The 24,223-nt window shown below is 33.1% G+C and overlaps 2 protein-coding genes across 3 annotated transcripts; both read right to left on the minus strand.

Annotated features, from left to right (window-relative positions):
• Positions 1-2,138: 2,138 nt before the first annotated feature.
• Positions 2,139-6,373, minus strand: LOC136204076 (probable LRR receptor-like serine/threonine-protein kinase At3g47570). Its single transcript, XM_065995261.1, has 5 exons — positions 5,833-6,373; positions 5,230-5,739; positions 4,948-5,091; positions 2,674-4,659; positions 2,139-2,592 (listed from the first exon to the last, which is right to left on the minus strand). Exons 1-5 carry the CDS (start codon positions 6,311-6,313, stop codon positions 2,237-2,239), a joined length of 3,477 nt encoding a protein of 1,158 aa, XP_065851333.1. The 5' UTR covers positions 6,314-6,373; the 3' UTR covers positions 2,139-2,236.
• An 11,008-nt stretch (positions 6,374-17,381) lies between these two features.
• On the minus strand, positions 17,382-23,578 carry LOC136203302 (glutamine synthetase nodule isozyme). 2 transcript variants are annotated; one of them, XM_065994423.1, is made up of 12 exons: positions 23,274-23,578; positions 23,038-23,077; positions 22,851-22,954; positions 22,704-22,752; positions 20,809-20,915; positions 20,488-20,575; positions 20,240-20,368; positions 20,014-20,088; positions 19,781-19,834; positions 19,632-19,681; positions 18,686-18,845; positions 17,382-17,799 (listed from the first exon to the last, which is right to left on the minus strand). In XM_065994423.1, the coding sequence occupies exons 1-12, from the start codon at positions 23,345-23,347 to the stop codon at positions 17,647-17,649; spliced, it is 1,083 nt and encodes a 360-aa protein (XP_065850495.1). In that variant the 5' UTR covers positions 23,348-23,578; the 3' UTR covers positions 17,382-17,646. The 2 variants fall into 2 exon arrangements, with proteins under 2 accessions (XP_065850495.1, XP_065850496.1); XM_065994424.1 differs by having other exon boundaries at positions 19,632-19,669; positions 23,274-23,574.
• Positions 23,579-24,223: the final 645 nt, after the last annotated feature.

Consider the following 24,223-nt stretch of genomic DNA (forward strand, 5'->3'; position numbering starts at 1 on the left):
TATATAATATATTAATTTTAATTATATTATTATATTTATTTATAGAAAGATTATTTTATTAGTACTATATTTAAGAATTTTACAGAATTTATATAATATAAAACAGTAACAATCAAGCTTAGATGTTATTTCATTCTTTTTTTACTGATAAAATATATAATCTAATATATATTAGTTTTAATTATATTATTATATTTACCTATAAAATGATTATTTAAAGTAAATGTAAAAATAAAATAATAAAATTTAATTTAGATAATACCTTTATATTATTAATTTTAATTATTAAATTATTAATTTTTTAATATTTATATGTCAACATGAATCCGTAAATTACACGGACAAAAACTAGAAGATTCTAAGTTTGAATTTAGATCGTTTTCTTAAGCTTTTCATTTTGACATTCAAAAAAAAGAAATTCATTGAAGATCAATGTTAATAATAATAGATTATGGAAGTCGGGAAAATCCATGTTCACACGCATAACTCTTTGTATGTACTTTTTATTTTAAAGTACAATTGAAGCTTCCAAAATCTTTTCAATTCACTGTTTACTCTTTTTTTTTTTTTGTGTGTTTTTATTTAATTAATTTTCATCTATCGTGGGATTAAATTTGAATTTACTTGTTTCGTCCTTTCGACATTCACAATCTTCTTTAAATAGGAGATAGGAAATCAAGGGACTCATTTTAATTTTCAAATTCCAAGTGATCAAAACTCAAATTTACATTTCAATCCAAAACTCAAATTTTCAGTCTGATGAAACCAATCATCATTTCCCAAACAGTTAATTTAGCACTGGTTTTGATATAAAAATCTCTCTAACATTTGTTATTTATATTGCACAAGACACCACATATTTAAAACCTCATTTAACTATTTAATTAAGGGTAATTAATTTATTAGTCCCTGTATTTTGATAAAATACACTCTTTAGTCCCTATATTTTCAAAAACGCATGGTAAGGTCTCCAACCTTTATCTCAGTGAACTGTTTAGTTCTTCTGTCTGTTTGTTAGATTTTTTACCGTTTATGAATTAAAAAATGACTAAATTACCCTTTACTATTTACCTTCAAATTTCAGAAGAGGAAATCCAATTTAGAAGAAAACGCTTTTTGTATGGAGAACAAGAAAAAGAACAGACTCAATGCTTACGAATTTGAACGATTAAGAAGAAAATTAAGAAGAAGAACACTCAAAGAAAAATAAAGGAAAACAAGACCGCAAATCCAAATTGACTAACAGAATCTTCATGAGAGTCTAACGGCATGGACTAAACAGTTCATTGAAAAAAATGTTAGGGACTAAACAGTTCATCAAGAAAAAGGCTAGGGACTTTACCGTGTGTTTTTGAAAATACAGGGACTAAACAGTGTGTTTTATCAAAATACAGGGACTAATAAATTAATTACCCTTTAATTAATTGCAAACATGTCAAGTATTTTTTTTTTTAATTCATTAGCAATTTCTTAAAGGCATAAAAGAAAGAACCATCAAAATTTAAGTCACATTAGTAAATAATGTTAACAGGGCGAAAGAATCTCGGAATCTTTTTTGAGATTTTCCGAAACCATTCCTGTAAATATAAGGGGCGGAATGAAACATCCCCGCCGCACTCCGACTCGACCTGCCCCGTTGCCTCCTATAAGCCTTTCCTCCTTCAAAAATAGAGCCACAATTTTGTACTTGTTCATAGTTCTAAAATAGTCCAGAATAATTTGCATTATTTAGTTTTTCTTTTCTTGTTTGAAGCATTTAAGAGTTGAAATTGTGATTGAATGGAACTTGTGGATATACAGTAGCGTTCACCTGGACTCTGAATGACCAAATGAATTTGGTCATTTACCGTTAGATCTAAGTCCATTAAATTTACACCTTAGAATGCTTTGTATATCCACGGTGGGATTATAGTAAACCTAGATCTAACGGTAAATGATCAAATTCATTTGGTCATTCAGGGTCCAGGTGAACGCTACTGTGTGGATATATATTACTGCATTCAAAATTCATATATTTGTTTTGGGAAAATTGTATAGACTAATTAAGAACTGAAATAGTAAAATTAAGAAATGTAGAGTAAAAGCACTTTGAGGTTGCATTAGTATAAAATTGATATTCATTTTTTTTAACAAATTACTCGAATAAAGGAGATTTATTAGCTGAAATATAATTAATACCATACATTTTTATTTATTTTTATTGATACATACTAATATATGGATAACTAGAGATTTGTTAAGTTTGATGAAAATCATTGAGAAGCTTAATTTTGATCTTGTTGAGAGCACTCAGAACATTTTTGCTACTAATTCTATCATCAGGTAGATTTTCACAACATTTCAAGGCTAAGTCCATGATCGACGATATACAATCTGTTTTAGCCAAATAGTGCATTTCGTTGACCCTAAGCAAATTGGGATCTGCAAGTTGAGTGACTCCAGAAGGAAACAACTCTTTGATCCATTGCTTCATGCTCATTTCTTCGTTAAACAGCTCATCTGTAGGCTTTCTTCTAGTGAATGTTTCCATCAACAGAATACCAAAACTGTATATATCGCCCTTTATAGAAACAAGTCCTTCTGATCCATACTCTACATTGAAATTTGATTTAGTGAGCATGATAAAAGAAGTTATAATTTTCAAGCTATAATATACAGAAAATCAAATATCACCTGGTGCCATGTATCCAATAGTAGCAAGAGTCATGGTTTGTATGAAAGATTGATGTTCTCCGATGAGTTTTGCTATGCCAAAATCAGTTACATGAGCAACCATATCCTCGTCTAGAAGGATATTACTGGGCTTTAAATCACAATGGGCAATAGGTTCTGTAGTGCCATGATGAATATATTCAAGCGCTGATGCAACATCAATCATTATGTTCAATCTTTGTGAAATGTTCAGAAAATAGTTGTGAGAATACAACCACTTTTCTAGGCTCCAATTAGGGATGAATTCCATGACTAAAGCTTTAAGCTCTGTGGTACAACAACTGGTGATTATTTTCACAAGGTTTCTATGACGAATCCTACGGAGTACTTCACACTCCACATCAAAACTCTTGAATGCTCCTTCTAAATCCAAATCGCAAACCTTGACTGCAATGGAGTTTCCATTTAAAAGAATCCCTTTATATACCGAGCCAAAACTCCCCTTGCCAAGCAAGTTCACCTCATCAAATTTATCAGTTGCTCTTTCAAGCTCATGACTGGAAATTCTTCTCCATGTTGCTAAAGGTAGCAAATGCCCTTGATGAGTTGGAACATTTGTTTTCTTTTTGCAATTCCAAATGAAGAAAAATATAAGAGTTCCAAGTGCCAAAACTATTGTTCCAATCACAAACAATGTTATCTGTATTTTTCTTGATTGGTTTTGATGACTAGTTTTGCATGGATGAACTTCGAATTTAGGTTCCCCGCAAAGTGCTTTATTTCCTAGAAATGATTGAGCTGATAAGTTTTTAAATGGTCCTCCATTAGGAATTTCTCCATGTAATTCATTGAAGGATACATTAAAATATTTTAGATATTTTAGTTTCTCCAATGACATGGGGATTTCCCCAAAGAGATTATTGATTGATAAATCTAAGAATTCCAAGCTTACAGCATCACCACATGATTCAGGAATAGATCTCTCCAATATATTATTAGATAAGGAGAGATGAATTAGAGATTGAAGGCCTTCAAACATGGGTGGGATACTACCTGATAATTGGTTTCTTGATAAATCAAGAAATGTAACAGCTTCCAAATTGCCAATATCTAGTGAAAGAGAACCACTTAAGGAATTTGATGATAGGTTGAGTTCAAGTACATCCTTAAGCATCCACAAGGTTGAGGGAATAGTAGAATTAAGTCTGTTGGATTCCAAATAGAGTTGTCTAAGAGAAGTGAGATTACCCAAACAAGAAGGAATGTTTCCAGAGAGCCCATTTCTCCCACAATATATCTCATTCAAACTTTGTAAACCACACAATTCAAAAGGTATGGACCCTTGCAATTTATTTGACTGGAGATATAATCCTTGAAGTTTCTTCAATTTTCCAATTGTCTTAGGAATGAATCCTTTTAAATCATTACGTTCTAGACCCAATAAAATCAAACTCCTTAAGTTGCCAATTCCCTTAGGAATGGAACCTGTAAGTCCAGTACCACTGATGTACAAAAGTTCAAGAGAAGAAGATAGATTTCCTACGGAAGTTGGTAGAGTAGCATTCAATGGGTTTTCTTCTAGTCCTAAATATTTCAATTTTTTGCAATTGGCCAATGAAGAGAATAAAGTCAATAAAGATTGACTACTCAGCTTATTGTTCGCCATATACAAACGTTGAAGGTTTCTTAGATTACCAAGAGCATAAGGAATGTAACCAAAGAACATGTTATTAGACAAGTCTATTCCAATGAGCATAGAGGCATTAGAGAGAGATATTGGAATACGACCACTGAAGTTATTTTCTCCAATATAAAATTCCTCAAGATTGGGAAGATGGTCACCAAAACTTGGAGGGAGAATGCCTGAGAAATGATTATGATCCAAAACTAACATTTTCAATGTTGAAATATTAAAAATGGTGGAAGGAAGTATTCCGTCAAGATTATTAATTCCAAGATATAATCCCTCTAGGTGAGCAAGGTTACCCATTCCAAAGGGAATGCTACCTGTCATAATTCATAAATCAATATCATTTGAACTTAAAAATGAAATAATTGTCTGTATCTCGTAATAAGAAAATGATTATTTTTTTCTTCTAAATAGACTGACAAAAATGAAAGTGAAAATTTTCATGAACACTTTTATACAGATCTCAATATTCTATGACAAATTTTGGATTTTAAAATGTGCGATATGATATCAAATTATTGACATAAATGACATGGTGTACTAGACATATATCAAAATTTGTTAATAAAAAGTTAACATGACAATGTTTGCCATACTGTACATACCTCTCAAGTCATTTTCTGATAAATCAAGAGTCCTTAGTCGGGTCAAATTTCCAATAGATGAAGGAATTTGACCACCTATGAAATTTCTTGCGATGCTTAACTTCTCCATATTTACAAGATTGCCAATAGTTTTTGGAATTTCTCCTGTATCAAATGAAGTATAATTAATGTTGCAACTAGTTACTTTAAATCATTTGATGTATGTGATTCAAGTTAATTAATATAGAAATTGAAATTAACGAATTGATTACTTTGAGTTTGAGTTGTTAGATTTGTACGCACCTGAGATGTTGTTTAAGCCAACGAATAAAATTTGAAGCATGGTGAGATTCTCAACATCCTTCAGCAAATCTCCTTGGAAAAAATTATAGGATAGAGACAAACCTTGCAAATTCTTGCATGTATACAAAGTGGATGGAATTAAGCCATTGAATAAGTTCCAACTCAAAGTCAACCATTGTAAAGCCGGAAGATGAGTAAACATATTTGGTGGAAGATGACCTGTCAGATTATTCCTGGCGAAACTCAATATTTGTAGCGAAGACATGTTTTTAAGAAATTTGGTTGGAAGAGAACCCGACAACCAATTACCACTCAAATTAATCTTCTGCAACAAAGAAATGTTAAAGATACCAGCGGATACTTCTCCTGAAAGCATGTTATCACTCAAGTCTAACATTCTCATATTATAAATATTTCCAATTGATTTTGGAATTTTCCCTTCAACACTATTCCTTGCTAAACTTAGATGATGAAGTCTTGATAAGTTGCATAATGATGTTGGGATAACACCTGAAAAAAATGGAAACTATTGATTACATTCTCTTAAGTTCACCCTAGTTTTTTTTTTATCAAAGCTCTTATATTTAGGAGGAAAGAACAAACCTTCAAACTCGTTAGAGCTAAGATCAAGTAGTTGAAGTTTGGAAAAAGATCCAATCCATGAGGGGATAACCCCTTTGAAAAGGTTGCTCCCCAAGTCCAACATTTTTAAGCGACGTAGCTTGGCAAGTTCAATAGGCAAAGAACCATGAAAATAATTACCAAATAAAGAGAGAGTGGCAAGAAATGAAAGGTTCCCCATTTGTGGAGGAATGGTCCCTGTTAGAGTCATGTTGTCGAGCAATATCTCTGTAACTCTACGATGACGACTTCCACAAGTAATTCCAATCCAATTGCAGACAGAAGAATCCTTAGACCAGTTAGATGCTAACATATTTTGAGTATCATTAGTAATATGAGCTTTAAACACAAGTAATGCATCCCTATCGGTGCTGATATTTCTGACTCTACTTTCACCTGAACATTTCAACATACACAAGATAAACAATATAATTATTACCTGAAAATAGTATATTTTCGCCATCGATCACGAAACAACTAGCTAGGTTTTGAGGAATGGCTATCAAATTGAATCAAATGAAAGAAGAAACTACAATATAATTTGAAGACTCTTGCAACCAAATATATAATAACTCAATTATTCAAGCTTAACCCATGGATCGGTGCAAACTCTCAAGTCAAGAGTCAAGTCAATGGTTCTTTCCCCTTGTCCCACTCATTTAGCAAGACATGCAACTTCACATTTGGGAAGTCAATTAATATAGACGACTTCACATAAACCCAATAATATAGAAAACTATTCATTGAAATAAGGGAGAATTTGCATTCTTCGTGTTTTCTTTAGAAAGCGTGAATTTATTTCATAATATAATTTTATTTATAATATTTTACCCAAAAAATGTGTCCTATATGTTTTTTTTTTTTTTTATAAAGTAAGCTTTACTTTGTTTTTTCTATCATTGGATGAGTTTACTTTGTCAAAGTTCATCACCATCCATTGGTGGAATTACTTTGTAAAAAACAAAGGCAAAAAGCATCCTGAGGTCCCTGATCTTTCATTATTTGGTGCATTAAGCCCTCGATCTTTTATTTAGACACATTGAGCCCCTGATCTTTCATCATTTGGTGCATTAAGCCCTCGATCTTTCATTTAGACACATTGAGCCCTTGATCTATCATATATGGGTGTATTAGGCTCTTCCATAAATCAATAAATATATAGGTTTATTAAGGGCATGTTTGGTGTGACAACAAATGATGTTCTAAAAATAATAAATTCTAAAATAAAAAATATATTATACAAATTAATAAAAATAATTTAAATAAAAAATAAAAAATTTATTGAACACAACAAAACCTTGTTTTTCGATAATTATGTTCTAAAAATAAAAATAATGTAATTGAAGCACATTTTGTGGAAATAAGAAGATAATTTTCTCAATAACAAGTAACTACAAACAACTGTTCATGAAAAAAGCTTTTCGTGAAAAGCTCCAAAATGCTGCAATGTCCAGAGAAAATGCGAAACGCTGCAGTTATATAAACCTAACCAAACATGCCCTTAATAAACCTATATATTAATTAATTTATGGAATGGTCTAATACACCTATATATGATAGATCAAGGGCTCAATGTGTCTAAATGAAAGATCGAGGGCTTAATGCACCAAATGATGAAAGATCAGGGGCTCAATGTGTCTAAATAAAAGATCGATGGCTTAATGCACCAAACAATGAAAGATCAGGGACGTCAGGATGCTTTTTGCCAAAAACAAAATAAGCATAGTCTAACCTTTTAAAAAATCAATTTTACCTTTATCTAATATAAAATTTAATCAATTTGACTGGTTTATTGTTATTTGAATCATTATGTAATTATCACATTGGAAATTCCAAACTTCAATTATGTCTAAAATAGTTATTTCGTTACTAATATAGTTACAGATAATTTATCAAAACATCAATATTTAAGTCATCCAGATACAAAATCAATCTAAAATGCATTTAAATTTTTATAAACAAGATGCTAAAATATACAAAACTGTTTTAATTTATCGATAAATTTGTATGAAAAATCCAATATGACATATGAATAACTGTTAAATCAATTTATTCAAATTTTTTTTGGACCGGTAAAATTAATATTGTTTAAATTTTTTTTTACACCAGGTTTGCTAGAGACTGGTGAAATTGCTGAGCTGATTGGTGCGAATGGTGCTAGGTGGACTGATTATGATCGAGCTATGTGGTTTCCTCCATGTGCAAATTCGTATAAATTAAATTGTGATGCCTCTTTTTCAATTATTTCCTGTTCTGCTTCATTTGGCATGGTTGTGAGGGACTATTATGGAAATGTGATGTTATCTGGTGGTGGGCCTCTTGGATCTTCAATTTCAGCACTACATGCTGAGCTTTTAGCAATATACAATTCTTTATGTATTGTTCGTGATTGTGGGTTCCAAAATATTGTAGTGGCATCTGACTCAATTTCATCTATTAATTTGCTTAAAGGAGATCAAGGTTTGACAAATTGGTTGGGTGTTATTCGTGATGATATTCTCGATCTTCTTCATTCTTTTATGTCGATCGAGTTTGTGTTTGAGAGAAGACAAGCGAATACTGTTGCACATGGTTTAGCTGCTTGGGCTCGCTCTCTGTTTGTTATGGAAATTCTTATATTGAAGATTTCCCTGATTGTATTACTGTTTGTTTTCAAAACGATTTGACTTGTGTTGTTTAATATAAGTTCATGTTATAAAAAAAAAAAAAAAAAAACAATGTTTAAGATCCCTTCAAAAAAAACAATATTAAAGATAAAATTATATTATTTCGCAGGTTAAATAACTCCTGGCTTTCTCAAAAGATAATTGGGGCAAGTTTTGAGAGTATTGCTTGAAATAATATTGTTTTGGATTTATTCACTTTTTAAAGTTTTATTTAACAAAAATCAAATTAACTTGATTTTTTCCACACGAACTTAATTAGGCACCGATCCAGGGGTTAAGTTTGAAGAATTGATTAATTATATATTCTTTTGTGTGGCAATTTCTCAAAAACCTAGCTAGGTGGAAAAAAAATATACTCTTTGTCGGTAATAATTATATTGCTTCTTTTGTGTTTGTTGAAATGTTTAAGTGATAAATTACTATTACGATTAGCCTTTGAATTTTATTATTAGTAATTATTATTCATAATTCCCATCAAGTGATAAAAAAAATATGAAAACCCGAAAGGAATAGGGGAAACGGGAAAAAAAGAAAACCGAGAAAAAATGTAAGAAAACAAAAAGAAATGATACGAATTGACATAAATATTTAAAATTATTGTTATATTCTCTCATACTTTTACATGTACTTTTTATTAATAAAAGTAATAAAATTATAATTATTACTTGCAAAAACACGATTCGAACCTTGTATATTATGATAAACAGATTACATGATCCTCCAACATTATATTAGTGGATAATGTGGACTTTTGGATGGGTAGTGATATCTTAGAAAATATTCCATGAGCATACCGTGGACACGTGGGCTATTGTCACCCCTCGATCTGAAGAGCCTATAACAACTGTTCGATCTAACAAGAGAATGTTCCCCTAAGATGCGAATGGAACCATTCAACTACGGTGGAAAGATCTCTATCACCCATCCATGCAATCGTACGATCATAGAGAAGCAACCGTTGGATCAAGGACAACAATTATACAAAGGACATGAGACAAGTAACAATGCGTGTCGTTTGACACACCAGGAGTTCAAAGGCGCAGACCCAATGAGACCTCTGCCATTTGGCAACGCTGTACAACATTACAGGGTGCACTATCTGACAACGTCACAGACCAAGTGCCGCAGAACCAACCGAACATTGACACATGTCTTTTGACTCAACATGCTACATTCTCAAAATGACAAGGAATATCCTTGACAACCAATATAAATAGGGAAGGTCTACCACCTAAACAAGATACATGAATTACACAACTAGTATTAATAATCTGAATATCTTCAATCATTCTACGACTCCTGCTAACTTAGGCATCAGAGCAGGTTCGTCGGATGTCGACCCCTCTTGTGTTCTTATCTCAAGCTAACGGAAGAAGGATCTAGAAGATTACTCGAAAGCAAAGATATCAGTTAATGTTAACATTTTATCATATCCTCCTATATTTTCAAAAGTCACCCTTATAAACTACAAAAAATAATAATTTTTTATAGGGATATTTTTCCCCACTAAAATGAAAAATTTGCTACTAAAAAAATTACATGTAACCCAAAAACACGAAACCAAATCGACTATAACCTTATTAGATTAACATGATTATGCCACATATATAAAAGTTTTTGGATTGGATATTAGGTGGATTCATTTTAAACACTAACCCAAAATTAACATGATACAAACCCGATAATTTCCGCCTCTAGGATCCGAATTCACCCTAATTAAACCAAACACTATTCAAAAAATAACGCAAGGAATAATGCATCTTTAGAGCATTATTATTCCAAGAAAAAATCTGTTTGTTGGTATCAATAATGTTGTAGGAAATCTAAGAGATGGAGACCAGACATTCAATTTAGTCCATGTTAAAAATAAAGACAGTAACAATGTCTTTCCCATCCTAACAACTCCATTATTTTTGTCCTCATCTCATTCAATTATGGAGACCCTAACTTACCTCCATCTAGGATCAATCAATTCCCCCAATAAATGGAGATCTAACACAACTTTTTTTTCATCAGACAGTAAGAAAAACATGAGCCAATTACCAGAATCAAAGGTGCAAGTTCAGACAATTGAAGCAACAAATCTCCCTTCAAACAGCTACAGAACCAGAGGTTTTCACCAAGCAAGGTTTCAAGCATTTGATGTGTTCGGAGATTCAGATGTTCATGGTAATAACCAGTTAAACTGGACTAACTTATTCTTGCTCAACAAGCTTGGTCATACCCCTTTATCTTCTGCCGACATTAAGGTTGTCTCTCGGCTCTCTAGTTTAACTGTTGCGGATGAGTGTTCGTTGAATGAGGTAAAAGATGTGGCGAAGGAGATGTCGGAGGAGTTTGTGGAGATTAAGGAGGAGATTGTAAGAATTGAAACGGATTCTGATTTGGAGAAAGTGAGAGAATCTGTTAAGGAAGTGGTGAAACATGTTGAGTTAGGGGGGAGATTGTGTATAATTGAAGAGAAGTTGGATCGAGTGGAGAAATTACTTGAGGAAATAGTGAAACGGATGAGTGAGCGCGACTAAAGATTTTAGAATACTTTTCGGGAGTAATGGAGATTTAGATTTATGATATGTATGAATGGTTATTTTAGTTTCGGGTCTTGGTTGATGTTGAGTTGATTATGGTTTGTGTTTGGGTTAGTAGTAATTTTATCCTAATAAAAATGTTGGGTTGTATGAGTAGTATTGTATCAATGAATATTAAAATCTATTTATATAAACATGGTAATCGAATAAATATGGTTCTTGACGATTAATCGAATTTTATATTTTTGTATTTTTATTTATTAATTAATAAATTGTTATATAAATTCAATTAATATATATTATGATTAATTATAAATAACTATCCTGTGGTTTGGCCGATTTGCGATGTGGTACCTATGGTATTTTTTTTGCAAACGCAATCTTGTGATTTGCAAAATTTTGCATTTGAGTTTACTTTATCAGAATTTGATCGATAACGACTTCGAAATGAAAATTTTTAAGAGTTAAATGATATTTTAAACAACTTTAATTCTTCAACTTTTTAGGTTTGATGTCATTTAGGTGTTATTTTTTATAAGAGAGAAAGATAAAGTTTAAAGAGAGAAAACTCTAAAAATGATGATTTTGAAAAATTAAGAACACGGTTCCATAGTAAATATGATAGTAAACAAGTTTAATTTTTGAAAATTTTCATTTTGGGGTCGTTATTGACTAAATTTGACCAAGTAAAAAAACATATAAAATTTTGCACTATAGGACTATGAACAGATGATAGAAGGAAGTATGAATTCATTGTGTTTAATCCTTTTCTCAGTACAGGTTTATATACTACCTTTAACATGACTAAAGCATGTTGACAGCAAAGCAAATAATCCCGCCAAAACTAACCAATTCCTAACTACTAATTAACAATAGCAAAACTAATGTTTACTGCTTTAACAATTCATCTTGTAACTCCAACAGCCCCTCCTCAAGATGAATCTATCCTTCCAAAACCCATCTTATTCAAAGCAGGAAGCATATGAGCAGAGCTTAGCGGTTTGGTGAATAAATCTGCAATTTGCTCTGTTGTAGATATGAATGAGGATGAAACAAAACCATTTGCAATATGTTCACGAACAACATGACAATCAATGTCAACGTGCTTGATCTTCTCATGGAAGACATGATCTTTAGCAATTGCAATTGCTGATTGACTGTCACTGTACATCGGAATTGGCATCTTTGGTTGAAGACAAAAATCTTTTAACAGATAAGAAATCCATTTTAATTCGCATGATGTCACTGCCATACTCCTATACTCAGCTTCAGCAGATGAATTGCTTGAACCCATTCCGGTTGGAGTTTTGCCTCCTCGTACTTAGTAGGTTCTTTTAGTTGCAATAGTTGAGTAAAAAAGGCCTTGTGATCATCTGTAATTGTGACAGAAGTTGGTCTTTGTTCCTTCTGCACTTGTTGACAAGCAGCAAAATCCTTTAACCAAGTTGGCGCTTTAATGATTCTGGTGGATTTTCGAAGATTGGGAATATTTGTTGTTTTTGGTGGATCAGGTGGAAGAGAGGTGTTTGATAGTGCATCAGGTGGAAGAGAGGTGTTTGATAGTGCATCAGGTGGAGTTGAGGGAATATTTGTTCGAGGAATGGATTGAGAAATTAAGGGCTGTTGGGAATTTGAGCATACAGGAGGTATAATTGACTGTGATATCAAGAAAGGGAAATTGTTTTCTACAAACCGAACATCTCGAGATGTAATCATTTGGTTAGTAGACTCATTGAAAACCTTATAGCCCTTCTTTCCAGGAGTAAATCCCATAAACACACCAGAATGGCTTCTAGGACTGAACTTATCTTTATTTGGTCTAGTATCTGAGTAATAGCACCTGCACCCAAAAACATAAAATTTATCATAAGCAGGTATTTGGTTAAACATCCTTTCATACGGAGATATCCAATTAAGGATTCTTGATGGAAGGACATTAATTATTGATGCTGCCATCAGAACTGCTTCACCCCAAAATGTAGTTGGAATTCCGGATTGAAACAGAATAGCCCTGGCTACCTCAAGTAAATGTTTGTGTTTCCTCTCAACCACTCTGTTTTGTTGAGGAGTGTAAATGCAAGTTGTCTGATGCAGGATGCCCCTGGATTGAAATAATGTTTGACAACTGGAGTTTAAAAACTCAGTTCCATTGTCACTGCGTATGACTTTAACATGTGTATCAAATTGGCATTGTACCATGTTCAGAAATGTTTCAATAGCAGAAGCAACCTGTGTTTTTTACTGTAATAAGACAATCCAAACCATCCTTGTATAGTCATCTACTAGTGTAATAAAGTACCTTGCACCAGTAAAAGAAGCTATCTTATATGGACCCCATAAATCAATGTGTAACAATTCAAATTTAGCACTTGTTGTTATTGAACTTCTTGAAAAAGGGAGTCTGTGCTGCTTTGCATAGGGACAAACATTGCAATTTTCTGAAATACAAGTAGCCTTTATGTTACTAATATGATTCAAAACGTCAAAAGATGCATGGCCCAATCGTTTATGCCAAATATCAGAAACTACAGACGTGTTAACACTAGAAAAAAAAATCTCTTATTCTAGTTATCTCTTCTTCACTAAAAGATCTTTCATCCAAGATGTATAGACCATCTTTCTGCCATCCCACAGCCTTGATAATGCCAGTTTCCTTATCCTGCAGATAACCGTAATGTGATTGAAAAATTACTGTTAAGTTTGTCTGCTTTAGTAAATGTCCTATGGACAACAAGTTATATTTGAAGCTTGGGACATATAGAACATTCTCCAACTCAATGTTGGGTGATAATCTGATATTTCCAACAGATTTGATCTGCTGTATAGCTCCATCTGGCATGATTACTTGTTGGTTATGAGTTGCAGGTTTCAATACATTGAATAATGATTCAATTGAGCACATATGTGTAGTGGCACCACTATCCAAAATCCAGCACAATGTAAGATATTTCATACCTGAAAACCCAGCGAAAGCTGTGAAATCCATGTTGTTGTTTGGATGTTGAATTGGTGAATCTGCTACCTCTTTATCTTTTCCTTTAAGCATCCTGTAAACTTCATTTAACATGTGTTTCACATTAACATTTTCTTCAATACTATCATAATCGGTGCCAGCTTCATTCGCAACATCTATATTACCACATTGTACTGCATTTGCTCGATTATAACTAGTGTTGCCTGGCCTGTTCCCAGTATTGTTCTTCTTCTGAAAACGTTGTTGTTGCTTGAATTTTGGGTGCCATTCTGGATATCCAACAAGCTTAAAACATTCTGCCTTAGTATGTCTAGACATATCACAATGGTCACATTGTTTATCGCTTTTAGAATTGCCTTTATTCCTATTTCCTGCAGCATTATTTTTCCTTCCAGTTTGTGCCATGTTTGCTACCCCTATATGTTGATCAAGTGCTATCTCATGTTGTTTTTCTACTTTTAATAACATGGAATAAGCTTTATTGATGTTAGGCAATGGCTCCATCAATAAAACCTGATTCTTAACATGTTCATAGCTTTCATTTAAACCCATGAGAAACTGCATCAGTTTGGTATCCTCAAGTGTTTCTGCCATACGCTGAAAAGCATTGCAGTCACAATTTCTTGAGGCTCCACAATGGCAACTGGGAATAGGAGTTAGAAAACTCAATTCGTCCCACAGACGTTTCAGTTTGTTGAAATATTGAAGTATAGAAGCATTACCTTGAACAGACAATGCTATTTCTCTTTGAATTTTGTAGAGCATAGGTCCATTGCTTGTGCCAAAGCGATGTTCCAGATCTGTCCACAATTCTCTTGATGTTGAAGCATACTGAAAACCCTCAGCAATCTCTTTAGACATGCTGTTGATTATCCAGGCTGTAACTAAACAATCTTGTTTAAGCCATTTCTGATAATCTGTTGAGCCTTCTTCTGGTACTTCTTCATCCTTGAGTATGAAATTGCTTTTCTCTTTGACAGTGAGAGTGCGAATAACAGCTCTTCGCCATGAGATGTAGTTGTTTCCGGTTAATTGGAAATTGATGATCGTTAAACCAGGATTATCTTGATTCTGAGAAATTAGGTTATTCATGTTTGCAATTTCTTGATCTGCAATGTTGTGATTACGGCCTTCTTCTCTGTTTGTTGCCTCAGGATCGCGGAATTGATCTCCTCCTCTTCGTGGATTTGAAACGCGTTCTCTACTTCTTCCTCATCTGGAAGACGCTACGATCTCTTCTTCATCATCTGACGGAAACCGTTCCTCAAACGGAATCTCTCTGATCCTTCGACCTTTCGCCATTAATTGATGAAGAAAGAACCATGCTCTGATACCATATGAACAGATGATAGAAGGAAGTATGAATTCATTGTGTTTAATCCTTTTCTCAGTACAGGTTTATATACTACCTTTAACATGACTAAAGCATGTTGACAGCAAAGCAAATAATCCCGCCAAAACTAACCAATTCCTAACTACTAGTTAACAATAGCAAAACTAATGTTTACTGCTTTAACAATTCATCTTGTAACTCCAACAAGGACTGTGTTTGCAAAAACAAATATCACGGGTACCACATCGCAAATCGACTAAATAGTTATTTGTAATTAACTTTATTTATAATATTATCGAAAAATAATAATTATAAAATTATTTAATATAAAAAATTGGCTTGAGGTCTTAATTCTTTGTACCGACAGAATATTAGAAATAGATTGATAAATTGGTTGCGGACAAAGTCATATTAATTCCATTTTAGATGTATTGCATCTCATTTTTGTTTTTTCAATAACACTAAAATGGCTTATGTTTGTTTGTTTCTTTTGATTTTTTATTTTTTTTAACACTTGTGAGGATACTGTTACAAGAATGTTCTGTCATGATTGAATATGACATTGTGGTAATTAAATCTAACTTTTTATTTTTATTTTTAGAGTGTTTTAATTTCCTAAAACTAGAATGTTTATTAAATCTAGAATGTTTATAATTAAATCTAGAATGTTTATTAAATTTACTGATAATTTATTAAATTTACATTTTGTTAGATTTGTAATTTATGTATGGGCATTACATCTATTTAGTTTTCCAAACTAAAACTTCAAAGTCAATTAGAATCCTAAGCAATCATAAAATCAGAAACTACGACTTTTTTTTAAATATAGATTGTAATAACTATGTGTTGGTTTAGCTTCAAAAAAAATAAAACTATGTGTTGGTTTAAAATGGTATTAGAAAAGATGGTCTGAAACTGTTCAACCGAATGATTTTTTTTATAAGACCTCAATTGATGATTTTTGTTTAGAATATGGATTCAATTAATGATCTTTGGTTACTTCAGGAACCTGATTGATGATTTTGATAGTTTAAAATTCTAATTGATTTTGAAATCTTAGTTTAGTTTAGGGACTAAAAGAATATTATACCTTTATTTATTTTATCAAGTACTCGTCGGTTGAAATAAAATTGGTATAGATAATTTATAAATGAAATTGGTAGATAATTTATGAAAAAATGAGTTAGGATTTAAAATTACATTATCCACATATACCTTACTCGTTACTATCCTTATACTTCACATTTCACCAAATGAAACAATGACTATAGAATTAGTTATTTATCTATTAGTATTAGCTTAATTATTCAAACAAAATTCTAAATTTTTAACTCTACATCCTACAATATTATTTCAAATTATAAACTGTAGATCTTAAAATATGTTGTTGTAAATGAACCAAGTCGTGATGACCAATTGTGTATTTAGCTCGATAAAAGCTCGGTTGTATTCAGTTCAATTTATAAATAACTCAAGGTTGAACACGATAAAACTCGGCTAAAAAATTTATAAACAGACTTGATTATAGATTCATAAACAAACTTATAAGCAAGCTCAATTATAATATTTATGAGAACCAATAGTTCGATTATTTTTTTAATGATAATATTTCTATAAAGGAGAAATATAAAAACAACTTATTGTGTGAATTTTAGTTTTATAAATTTCAAAATGGTATAGTTTTGTGTTAAAAAAAATTCAAATCAATATAATTAATAATATAATTAATGAATTGTTCATGAATGAAATTCATGAACTAAATTAACGAGTTGATCGCGAACAGCTCATGAGCAGAATGTTAAGCTCGAGCTCGAACTTGTTAATTTTCTACCGACCTGAGAAAAAAACTTGACTCGACTCAGCTCAGCTCAGCTCAATTACAACCCTAATTGCACACTAATAAAAAAAATATATCCAAGAAGCGGTCACCGAAAAACACCGAAAAATGATAAAACTCCGTATAAAATTTAAATTCTAAACATATCAATTTAGCACTAAAAAAACAACGAAAACTTCACAAATACTGTAAATTCTAAGAATTCAATTTAACACCTAAAAACCATATAAAAAAAACCACCACAAACATCCTCTATCAAAAAAAATCATGGATCACTACACTAAAAAGAAGTGTAATAAAATATGTATCAAAATGGTAAACTATAAATCCTAAATTGCAGCTTCTAATTAAAATTTATTTTGTAAATTATTATCCATAGGCTTAGGTACTTACATATATAAAACCATGATCACCAGAATCAAATGAAACAGAAGATGATTGCAAATTTCTGTAAAATGTTACTGTTGGCAGAGGATTGTTGTCTCAGCAATCATGGAAGTTACAATGTAAGGATCCATATTAGAAGCAGGTCTTCTGTCCTCAAAATAACCTTTACTGGCTTTCTCTGTCTCCCTTCCAACCCTAACCGACACTCCCCGATTCGCCACAGCCTGTTCAAACACACCCAATAAATAAATCGGGATCATAATAGAATTTTTCGACTACGAATTTGTCTAATAACGGCCAAATGGGAAATCATGAGAGAAAAAAGAGGTAGTGGGATTAAATCCACAAATTTCTCACCCAAAATGGCTAAATGTTAGGGCGGGACAGGGACGCGGATTGGAAAATATTAGGGGAATGATACCTCTGTCCCCTAATATTTTAAGGAATCTTTATTCCCTATCGCGTAGCTATATGAATTGGAAAAGGAATTTCTATTTATTTCCATTAGGGTTGCAAATGGAGCGGGTAGGATGGGAACATTTCTCATATCCCCGTCCCCGATGATGAAATGTGGAGAAAAAAAGACATAGTAATGTTATATGATAATTTTAAGAATTCCCACGAGGAAATGGTAGGCGGGTGAGGATCCTCGTGGAGTGGGAGAGAGGTCCCCGTTTCCGTTTCATCCCTACCTTTAGAGATTTTTTCCCCATCCACATCACATCGGGAAACTAAATGACATCCCCGCCTCAGTTGCAACCTTAATCTCCATTATGCGGGATATTTTTCCTTTTTACTTTTTTTCTTTAAATATTAATAAACAATGTTATAATAAGAGTTAATTAAGTATAAAAAAATTAATATTAGTAAAATTTAAGAATATATAAATTTATGTAATTTTGAGGAATCTCGTAGGATTGGAAGGGCATTCCTTATTTTTATCCCGTTTCAGTTTTAGGAATAAAAAATTCCTCATCTTGTACAAGTAGGGAATTTTTTCGGGGATTCTACATTCCCGTTATGCCGGTTCCCCCTAGGGGACCGGGGAGAATCTATGCAATTGACACCATTATTTCCCAAGCAAATATAAATGAAAGGAAGTAAGGTTACCCAAGAGAAGGAATTGATGTCGGCAGTTTCGTGACGTCCAGTCAAACGTCGCTCGTTCCCTTCTCCATATGCAACAATATGTTCCTTATGTTTTGATCCTAGCTTTTCTATTGCTTCTTTTATCACTTCATACCCTCCTTCGCTTCTCATCGATTTCGTGCTACAAAACAATACAAAAACCAAAATTCATTGCAATTTCAACTCAAAAAACAAAGGTAATGTCTATCGCAGAGGCGGAGACAAGGAGCACAGGGTGTCGTCACATCTCCGAGAGGGTAGGTGTTCATCCCTAGCTTGTATTCACCCAATCATAGGGCCAGAACAAACTTCTCGGAGGTTAATGGACGAAAACATGTTAAAAACTACAAATTTTTGTTTGTACTAAGCATCAACAATGGATATTTTGGTCGTAGATTCCATCGTTATACGAAGTTAATTATGAATTCTGAATAGATTGAAATTAACGTCAGAAGTTTCCGTCGCTAATTCTATTTATTTCCCTCCCATTCGAGGGAGGCCAATATTTTGGTCGTAAATTCCGTCACTGGTCTATTGTGTAGATCAGCGGCGGAACCAAGGGATCATCCGGAGTCAATCGACTTCAAACCATTGATGACACCCTTACGAGGTGGTAAGCCAAACAAGACTCCATCTCGGAAGGAGTTACTTTAACATCTCTAGACATTTAGTTCAACATCCCAACTCATGGCCATGACTGATTCAACGCTCCGAGGAAGTTGTTCTGAATCCGCTCTTTGTGCGTGTCAGATCCAGAATTCACTTTCTTTATATATATATATATATATATATTAGCCTAAAAACTTAAAGCTCCATAGACCGGCTAAATTTTGGTTTATAGTGACCAGTTGGTGCTCAAACCCTCACCCGACCCCTACCGGACCCCTCTATATCCATCCGTTCGATGCAAATAATGTACGGAAATTACCTATAATTAGTGTGAGCTCCAGCTCCGTTCCAGTCGCCCTGTTTATGAGCCTTAATCAATCAAGTTAAGATGCAGAAACAAGTAAATGAAGAATCTTCATTCATTACAAATTAGCAGAATTAGCTAAAACAAAGTTCAACAAACCAAACCTGAACAGGTTTCGGGTCAAATGTTAGGACCGCTCCAGCAATCTCCGTAATCCTCTGCCATTGCAACAGATAAATCACACAATGAGGTTCATCAGAATTTCTACTATACTCTCGAGGTAATAATACTCGAGGCCACTCAAAAGAGAGATAACATCTCCTAAATGTGTACAAGTTACATCAATTGATCGGTTCCGAAAATATTATAGAAGAACAAATAAAGAAAAATTAAGTACCTCAAGAATATATCGAGCAACCCACACCTCGTCTCCCGCGGAGATCCCAACTACAGGCCCAACTTGAAACTCCCACTACATCACAAAATTTAACTACTTAACAACAACCCATATAACTATGTTGCACGGAAGCTCTTCTTTAATATCGGTTCTTGTTTTGTGTACATTTTTGTGCAACATGGACCCGTAATTAAGAAGAAAAAGAGCATGTTATTGAGTGAGTTACCTGGGCAGGCATAACTTCAGCATTGATGCCAGAAATGTTAATGCCAGCATAAAGACATGCCTTATAATGAGCATCAACGATCTCCCGGCCGTACGCTTTATCAGCACCAACTCCACAGTAATAAGGACCCTGTTTTTTTCACCATTCACAATTATTGTCTCTTTTTTATTGATTCGGCGTGACTCGTCTCGAGTTAACACGTTTAGGATATGACCTCTAAAATTGAAACTCAACTAGAGAGTATGTACCTGAGGTCCGGGATAACCACCGGAAGGCCATCCAAATGGCCATTTGACTTCTTTTTTCAATAAAGTGTACTCTTGTTCTATCCCATACCTTCATTTTTTTTACGAGAGAATCAAACATTTTACATTCAGTGAAAACACAGAGAATCAAACAGTAGTGTTCACTTGGACCCTGAATGATCAAATACTGTTAGATCTATGTCTTAGGATGCGTTCAATCTCCACCATAGGATTTTAATAAGCTTAGATTTAACGGTGAATTGGTCATTCAGGATCCAGTGGAGAATCAAATCATAAGAACAAAAATTCCATCAAACAATTTACCAGGGTTCCTCAGCAACAACATCTGGATGACTGAAAATCTTAGCAGCATTATACCTAGTGTTTGATGGAATTGGCTCTCCACTTGATGTATATGCATCACACATCACCTATAATTCATAAATATATTCATTGTTGAAGTTAATTAATTAATAATAAAAGGAAAATTACATTAGTAAGTAAATAAAGAAATAAAGGTACAAGGTCCTAACTTCTTGAGGAAGTGAAGCTAATACTCCTAACATTTAAAAAAAAAAATACTCTCCATGTTTTTAATATGGTACAACTTTGGATTAAGATATCGGTGGAATAAGCTTTTGATTGCTTAGAGTGCAAAAACTAAACTTAGCGCTCCACCGGGATTCGATTCCTGCTACTGTCATTAGAGTTCCCATAAGTAAACCAATATATAAGACCTCTCTTAAGCTTTCCCTGGAAAAATAATGCACAATGTTTCATCTAGTGAGCAGTATTGGGCAAATAATGGATGATTCCCGGTGGATGAGGTTTGTGGACACCCCTGTGCAGGGGTGGATACAAAGGGGTCTGGCCCCTGTCTCCACAAAATTTGAAGTTGTGGTGGTTTTGATCCCCTTTGTCTCAAAGAAATTTTGATGGGGTGTTGGATTCACACCCAAAAATTGGCTCAGGTCCTGTTCAGCCCTCTATAAATCCAAAATTCTAATTCTGTTGGCCTCCTAGACTTTTTAAATTCAAATTTCTATTTTTTTTTTTTTTGCCAGTGTTTGGCCTCTTTAAATCCAAATTTCTAAAATTTTTTTATCAGTTAGACCTTATTCAATCCAAATTTCTAAATTTTTTACCTATTAGACCCTCCTAAATCCGACTTTTTCAGGGTCTAATCCGACTTTTTCTATTAGACATAATTTTTTTACAATCTTAAACACAATCTAAGAAGTTTTAAGTTTTACTTCAAATTTGGTTCTTGACCACTCGGATTATAAGGGGTTAGAGCATCTCCAAGGGACTCTTAGTGAGCTCTCTAAAAATAATATAAATAATTGACTCTTAGTGATTTAAGAGTGGCTAAGATATATCATCTCCAACAATGCTCCTTATATTCACTCCTTATTTATTATTTTATTATTATTAAGATTATTTTTTATTGTTACATTACCAATAGTGTGAGAATAGAGACATATCAATAATAAATTATTAATAAAAATTGAAGTTAGGAGACACTAAGGGTCTGCTTGGATGGGGTTAGAGGAGGTTTATTAAAGGGAGGTTATTTTCCTAACCCTGCTTGGGAAGGAGTTTAAATGGAGGTTATTTTTCTAACCTTGTCTAACCTTACTTGGCTAGGAGTTTAAGTTTAAATGAAGGTTAAATGAGGGTTAAACGGAGGTTCAAAAACCTTGAAATAACCTCAATTTCAGTCCCACCAAATTGGTGGGATCTGGAGGTTCTATAAATAATCTCCCCTCCCCTCCCTTCCCTTTCCTTTCCCTTCCCTTCCCTTCCCTTCCCTTCCCTTCTCTTAATGAACCTTGTGAAACCTTCATCCAAGCAAACCCTAAGAGGTGGAGAGATGCTCTCTATTAATAGAGAGAGAGAGAGGATAGAGAGGCTCTTAGTGATTTGAGGAGCCACTAAGAGCCTGTTGGAGATGAATTTTTGACCGTTGAAGATGCTCTTACGGTTCCAAAATATCAAATTGGTTCGAAGGGGTTACCGTTGTAGTTGGTTCGAAGGGGTTACCGTTGTAGTTTTTAGACAATTTAAGGAGCCGGGATGTATTAGGCCATTTCAAATCGCAAATCTTGAAAACAAAAGTTTTTCCCTTTCTTATAATAAGGAAAGGGATCAAGACTTTTAGAAAAAAGTTAGTGACAAATTTCAAAATTATCCCTACAAATAAAGAGAAAGTGACTTACCAGGATATTCTTGCCTCTTCTAAATGGGTCCCTGAACACAGCTTGAGGGCTATTGTAAAGACACCAAAACAACACATTAAAACACAACTTTGACAGATGCCAAAACAAAAAATACACACAGAATCAACACAAATTAAGTTGCATTACCATAATATCACTTCACTGTCCTCTCCAGGAGCTTGCCCTGTGCTTGAACCGTCATAGCTCCATTTTGGCAGCTTTTCTGGATCACTGATATCTTCATTTAAAGTCTGTTTTTTTTTTTCAATCTCTCAATCAATAATTTTAATTACATTTCACAATTCCAAAATCAATAATTTCAAGTGAAAATTACCCTGGCCTTGCTTCGCATGTCCAACCCAGATCCACCGATCCTAAAAAATAGAAAAATCAACCTAAAAATCAAACCTTTTTCCCTTTTTCCTTTTTTCCATAAAGATCAAAACTTTTTGAATCATTATTCAAAATCAATCTAACCCAGTTGAAAAAAACATGAAATAAAGACATGATAAAATCAGGATTATAAAATAGCAACATGGGCAAGATCAGAAAATGAAAGAAGATTGATACCATATATATTCAGCAATGATTTTTTCTGTTGTATCAGAGAGGTCCAAGTTGATAAAATCTGATAAAAGAGACATCTTTGGAAACAAGTAACAAAACCAGAAAGGCTTTTTCTTTTTCTTTTTATTATTATTATTATAATGTGAAGGTGAAGAAGAAGGGAGAAAATAAATAGAAGTGAAAATATGAGGAAGGGATTATTATCATTTTAGAAAGAGGAATTAGAAGTGCAATGAATGAGGGAAACTAGAAGAGAATGGAAAAAATGAATTCACTGAAAAGATTCCTTTATTTATGAATATAAGACGATATAGATGATGACTTGTAAAAGAATAAGAGATGTTAACAATATAACCGATATTTGTTCCTATATTTTATGTTGATATAGTGGTTAAGATATGCCACCGATTATAATTTTGATTTACTTTTAGGGGATAAATGAAACTTTATAAGAATAAAATTATTATTTGAGATAAGCTCCAAGTATATTCCATTGTTATCTAAGGGTCTGTTTGGTTCAGCTGTTAACTAATAGCTGTTGCGATTGCTGTTAGCTGTTTGCGGTTGCAGTTGCAGTAAGCTGTTAGCTGTTGATGTTAGCTGTTTATTATTACCTGTTTAATTATTAGTGTTTGGTAAAATTATATTGAACTATTGTTGTTCGGATTTAAAATGTCTAAAATGGACATGTTTTAAATTAATCAATGATAAAATTATAAAAGGAAAAATATGAAAAAAAAAATGATCATAACGTTTACAACTATGAATGATTTTATTCTTAATGTCTTAAATAGTGCAATTTTACTCATAATGCTGGCAGCTAAGAGCAGTTTTACTCCTAACATTGTCTGATCGATTTCAGATATTATTAAAAAACATAGATATTTTATTTCTTATTCTAAACCAATTGCACGTACCAGTAGTTCTAAAAAAGAGATTTCATAGTTTTTTAT

This window comes from Euphorbia lathyris, chromosome 8 (assembly GCF_963576675.1).
Source record: "Euphorbia lathyris chromosome 8, ddEupLath1.1, whole genome shotgun sequence".
NCBI classification, from domain to species: Eukaryota; Viridiplantae; Streptophyta; class Magnoliopsida; order Malpighiales; family Euphorbiaceae; genus Euphorbia; species Euphorbia lathyris.

What these genes read in the sequence shown, in the direction of transcription:
- LOC136203302 (XM_065994423.1), bottom strand. Translation starts at nt 23,347, where the DNA reads ATGTCTCTTTTATCAGATTTTATCAACTTGGACCTCTCTGATACAACA. An exon ending in GACAGTGAAGTGATATTATG is followed by an intron (nt 22,753 to 22,850) that starts GTAATGCAACTT and finishes TCTTTACAATAG; the next exon opens with CCCTCAAGCTGTGTTCAGGG. An exon ending in GAAGAGGCAAGAATATCCTG is followed by an intron (nt 20,916 to 22,703) that starts GTAAGTCACTTT and finishes TATGAATTATAG; the next exon opens with GTGATGTGTGATGCATATAC.
- LOC136204076 (XM_065995261.1), bottom strand. Translation starts at nt 6,313, where the DNA reads ATGGCGAAAATATACTATTTTCAGGTAATAATTATATTGTTTATCTTG. An exon ending in TAGCTCTAACGAGTTTGAAG is followed by an intron (nt 5,740 to 5,832) that starts GTTTGTTCTTTC and finishes CATTTTTTTCAG; the next exon opens with GTGTTATCCCAACATCATTA. An exon ending in ATCAGAAAATGACTTGAGAG is followed by an intron (nt 4,660 to 4,947) that starts GTATGTACAGTA and finishes GAATTATGACAG; the next exon opens with GTAGCATTCCCTTTGGAATG.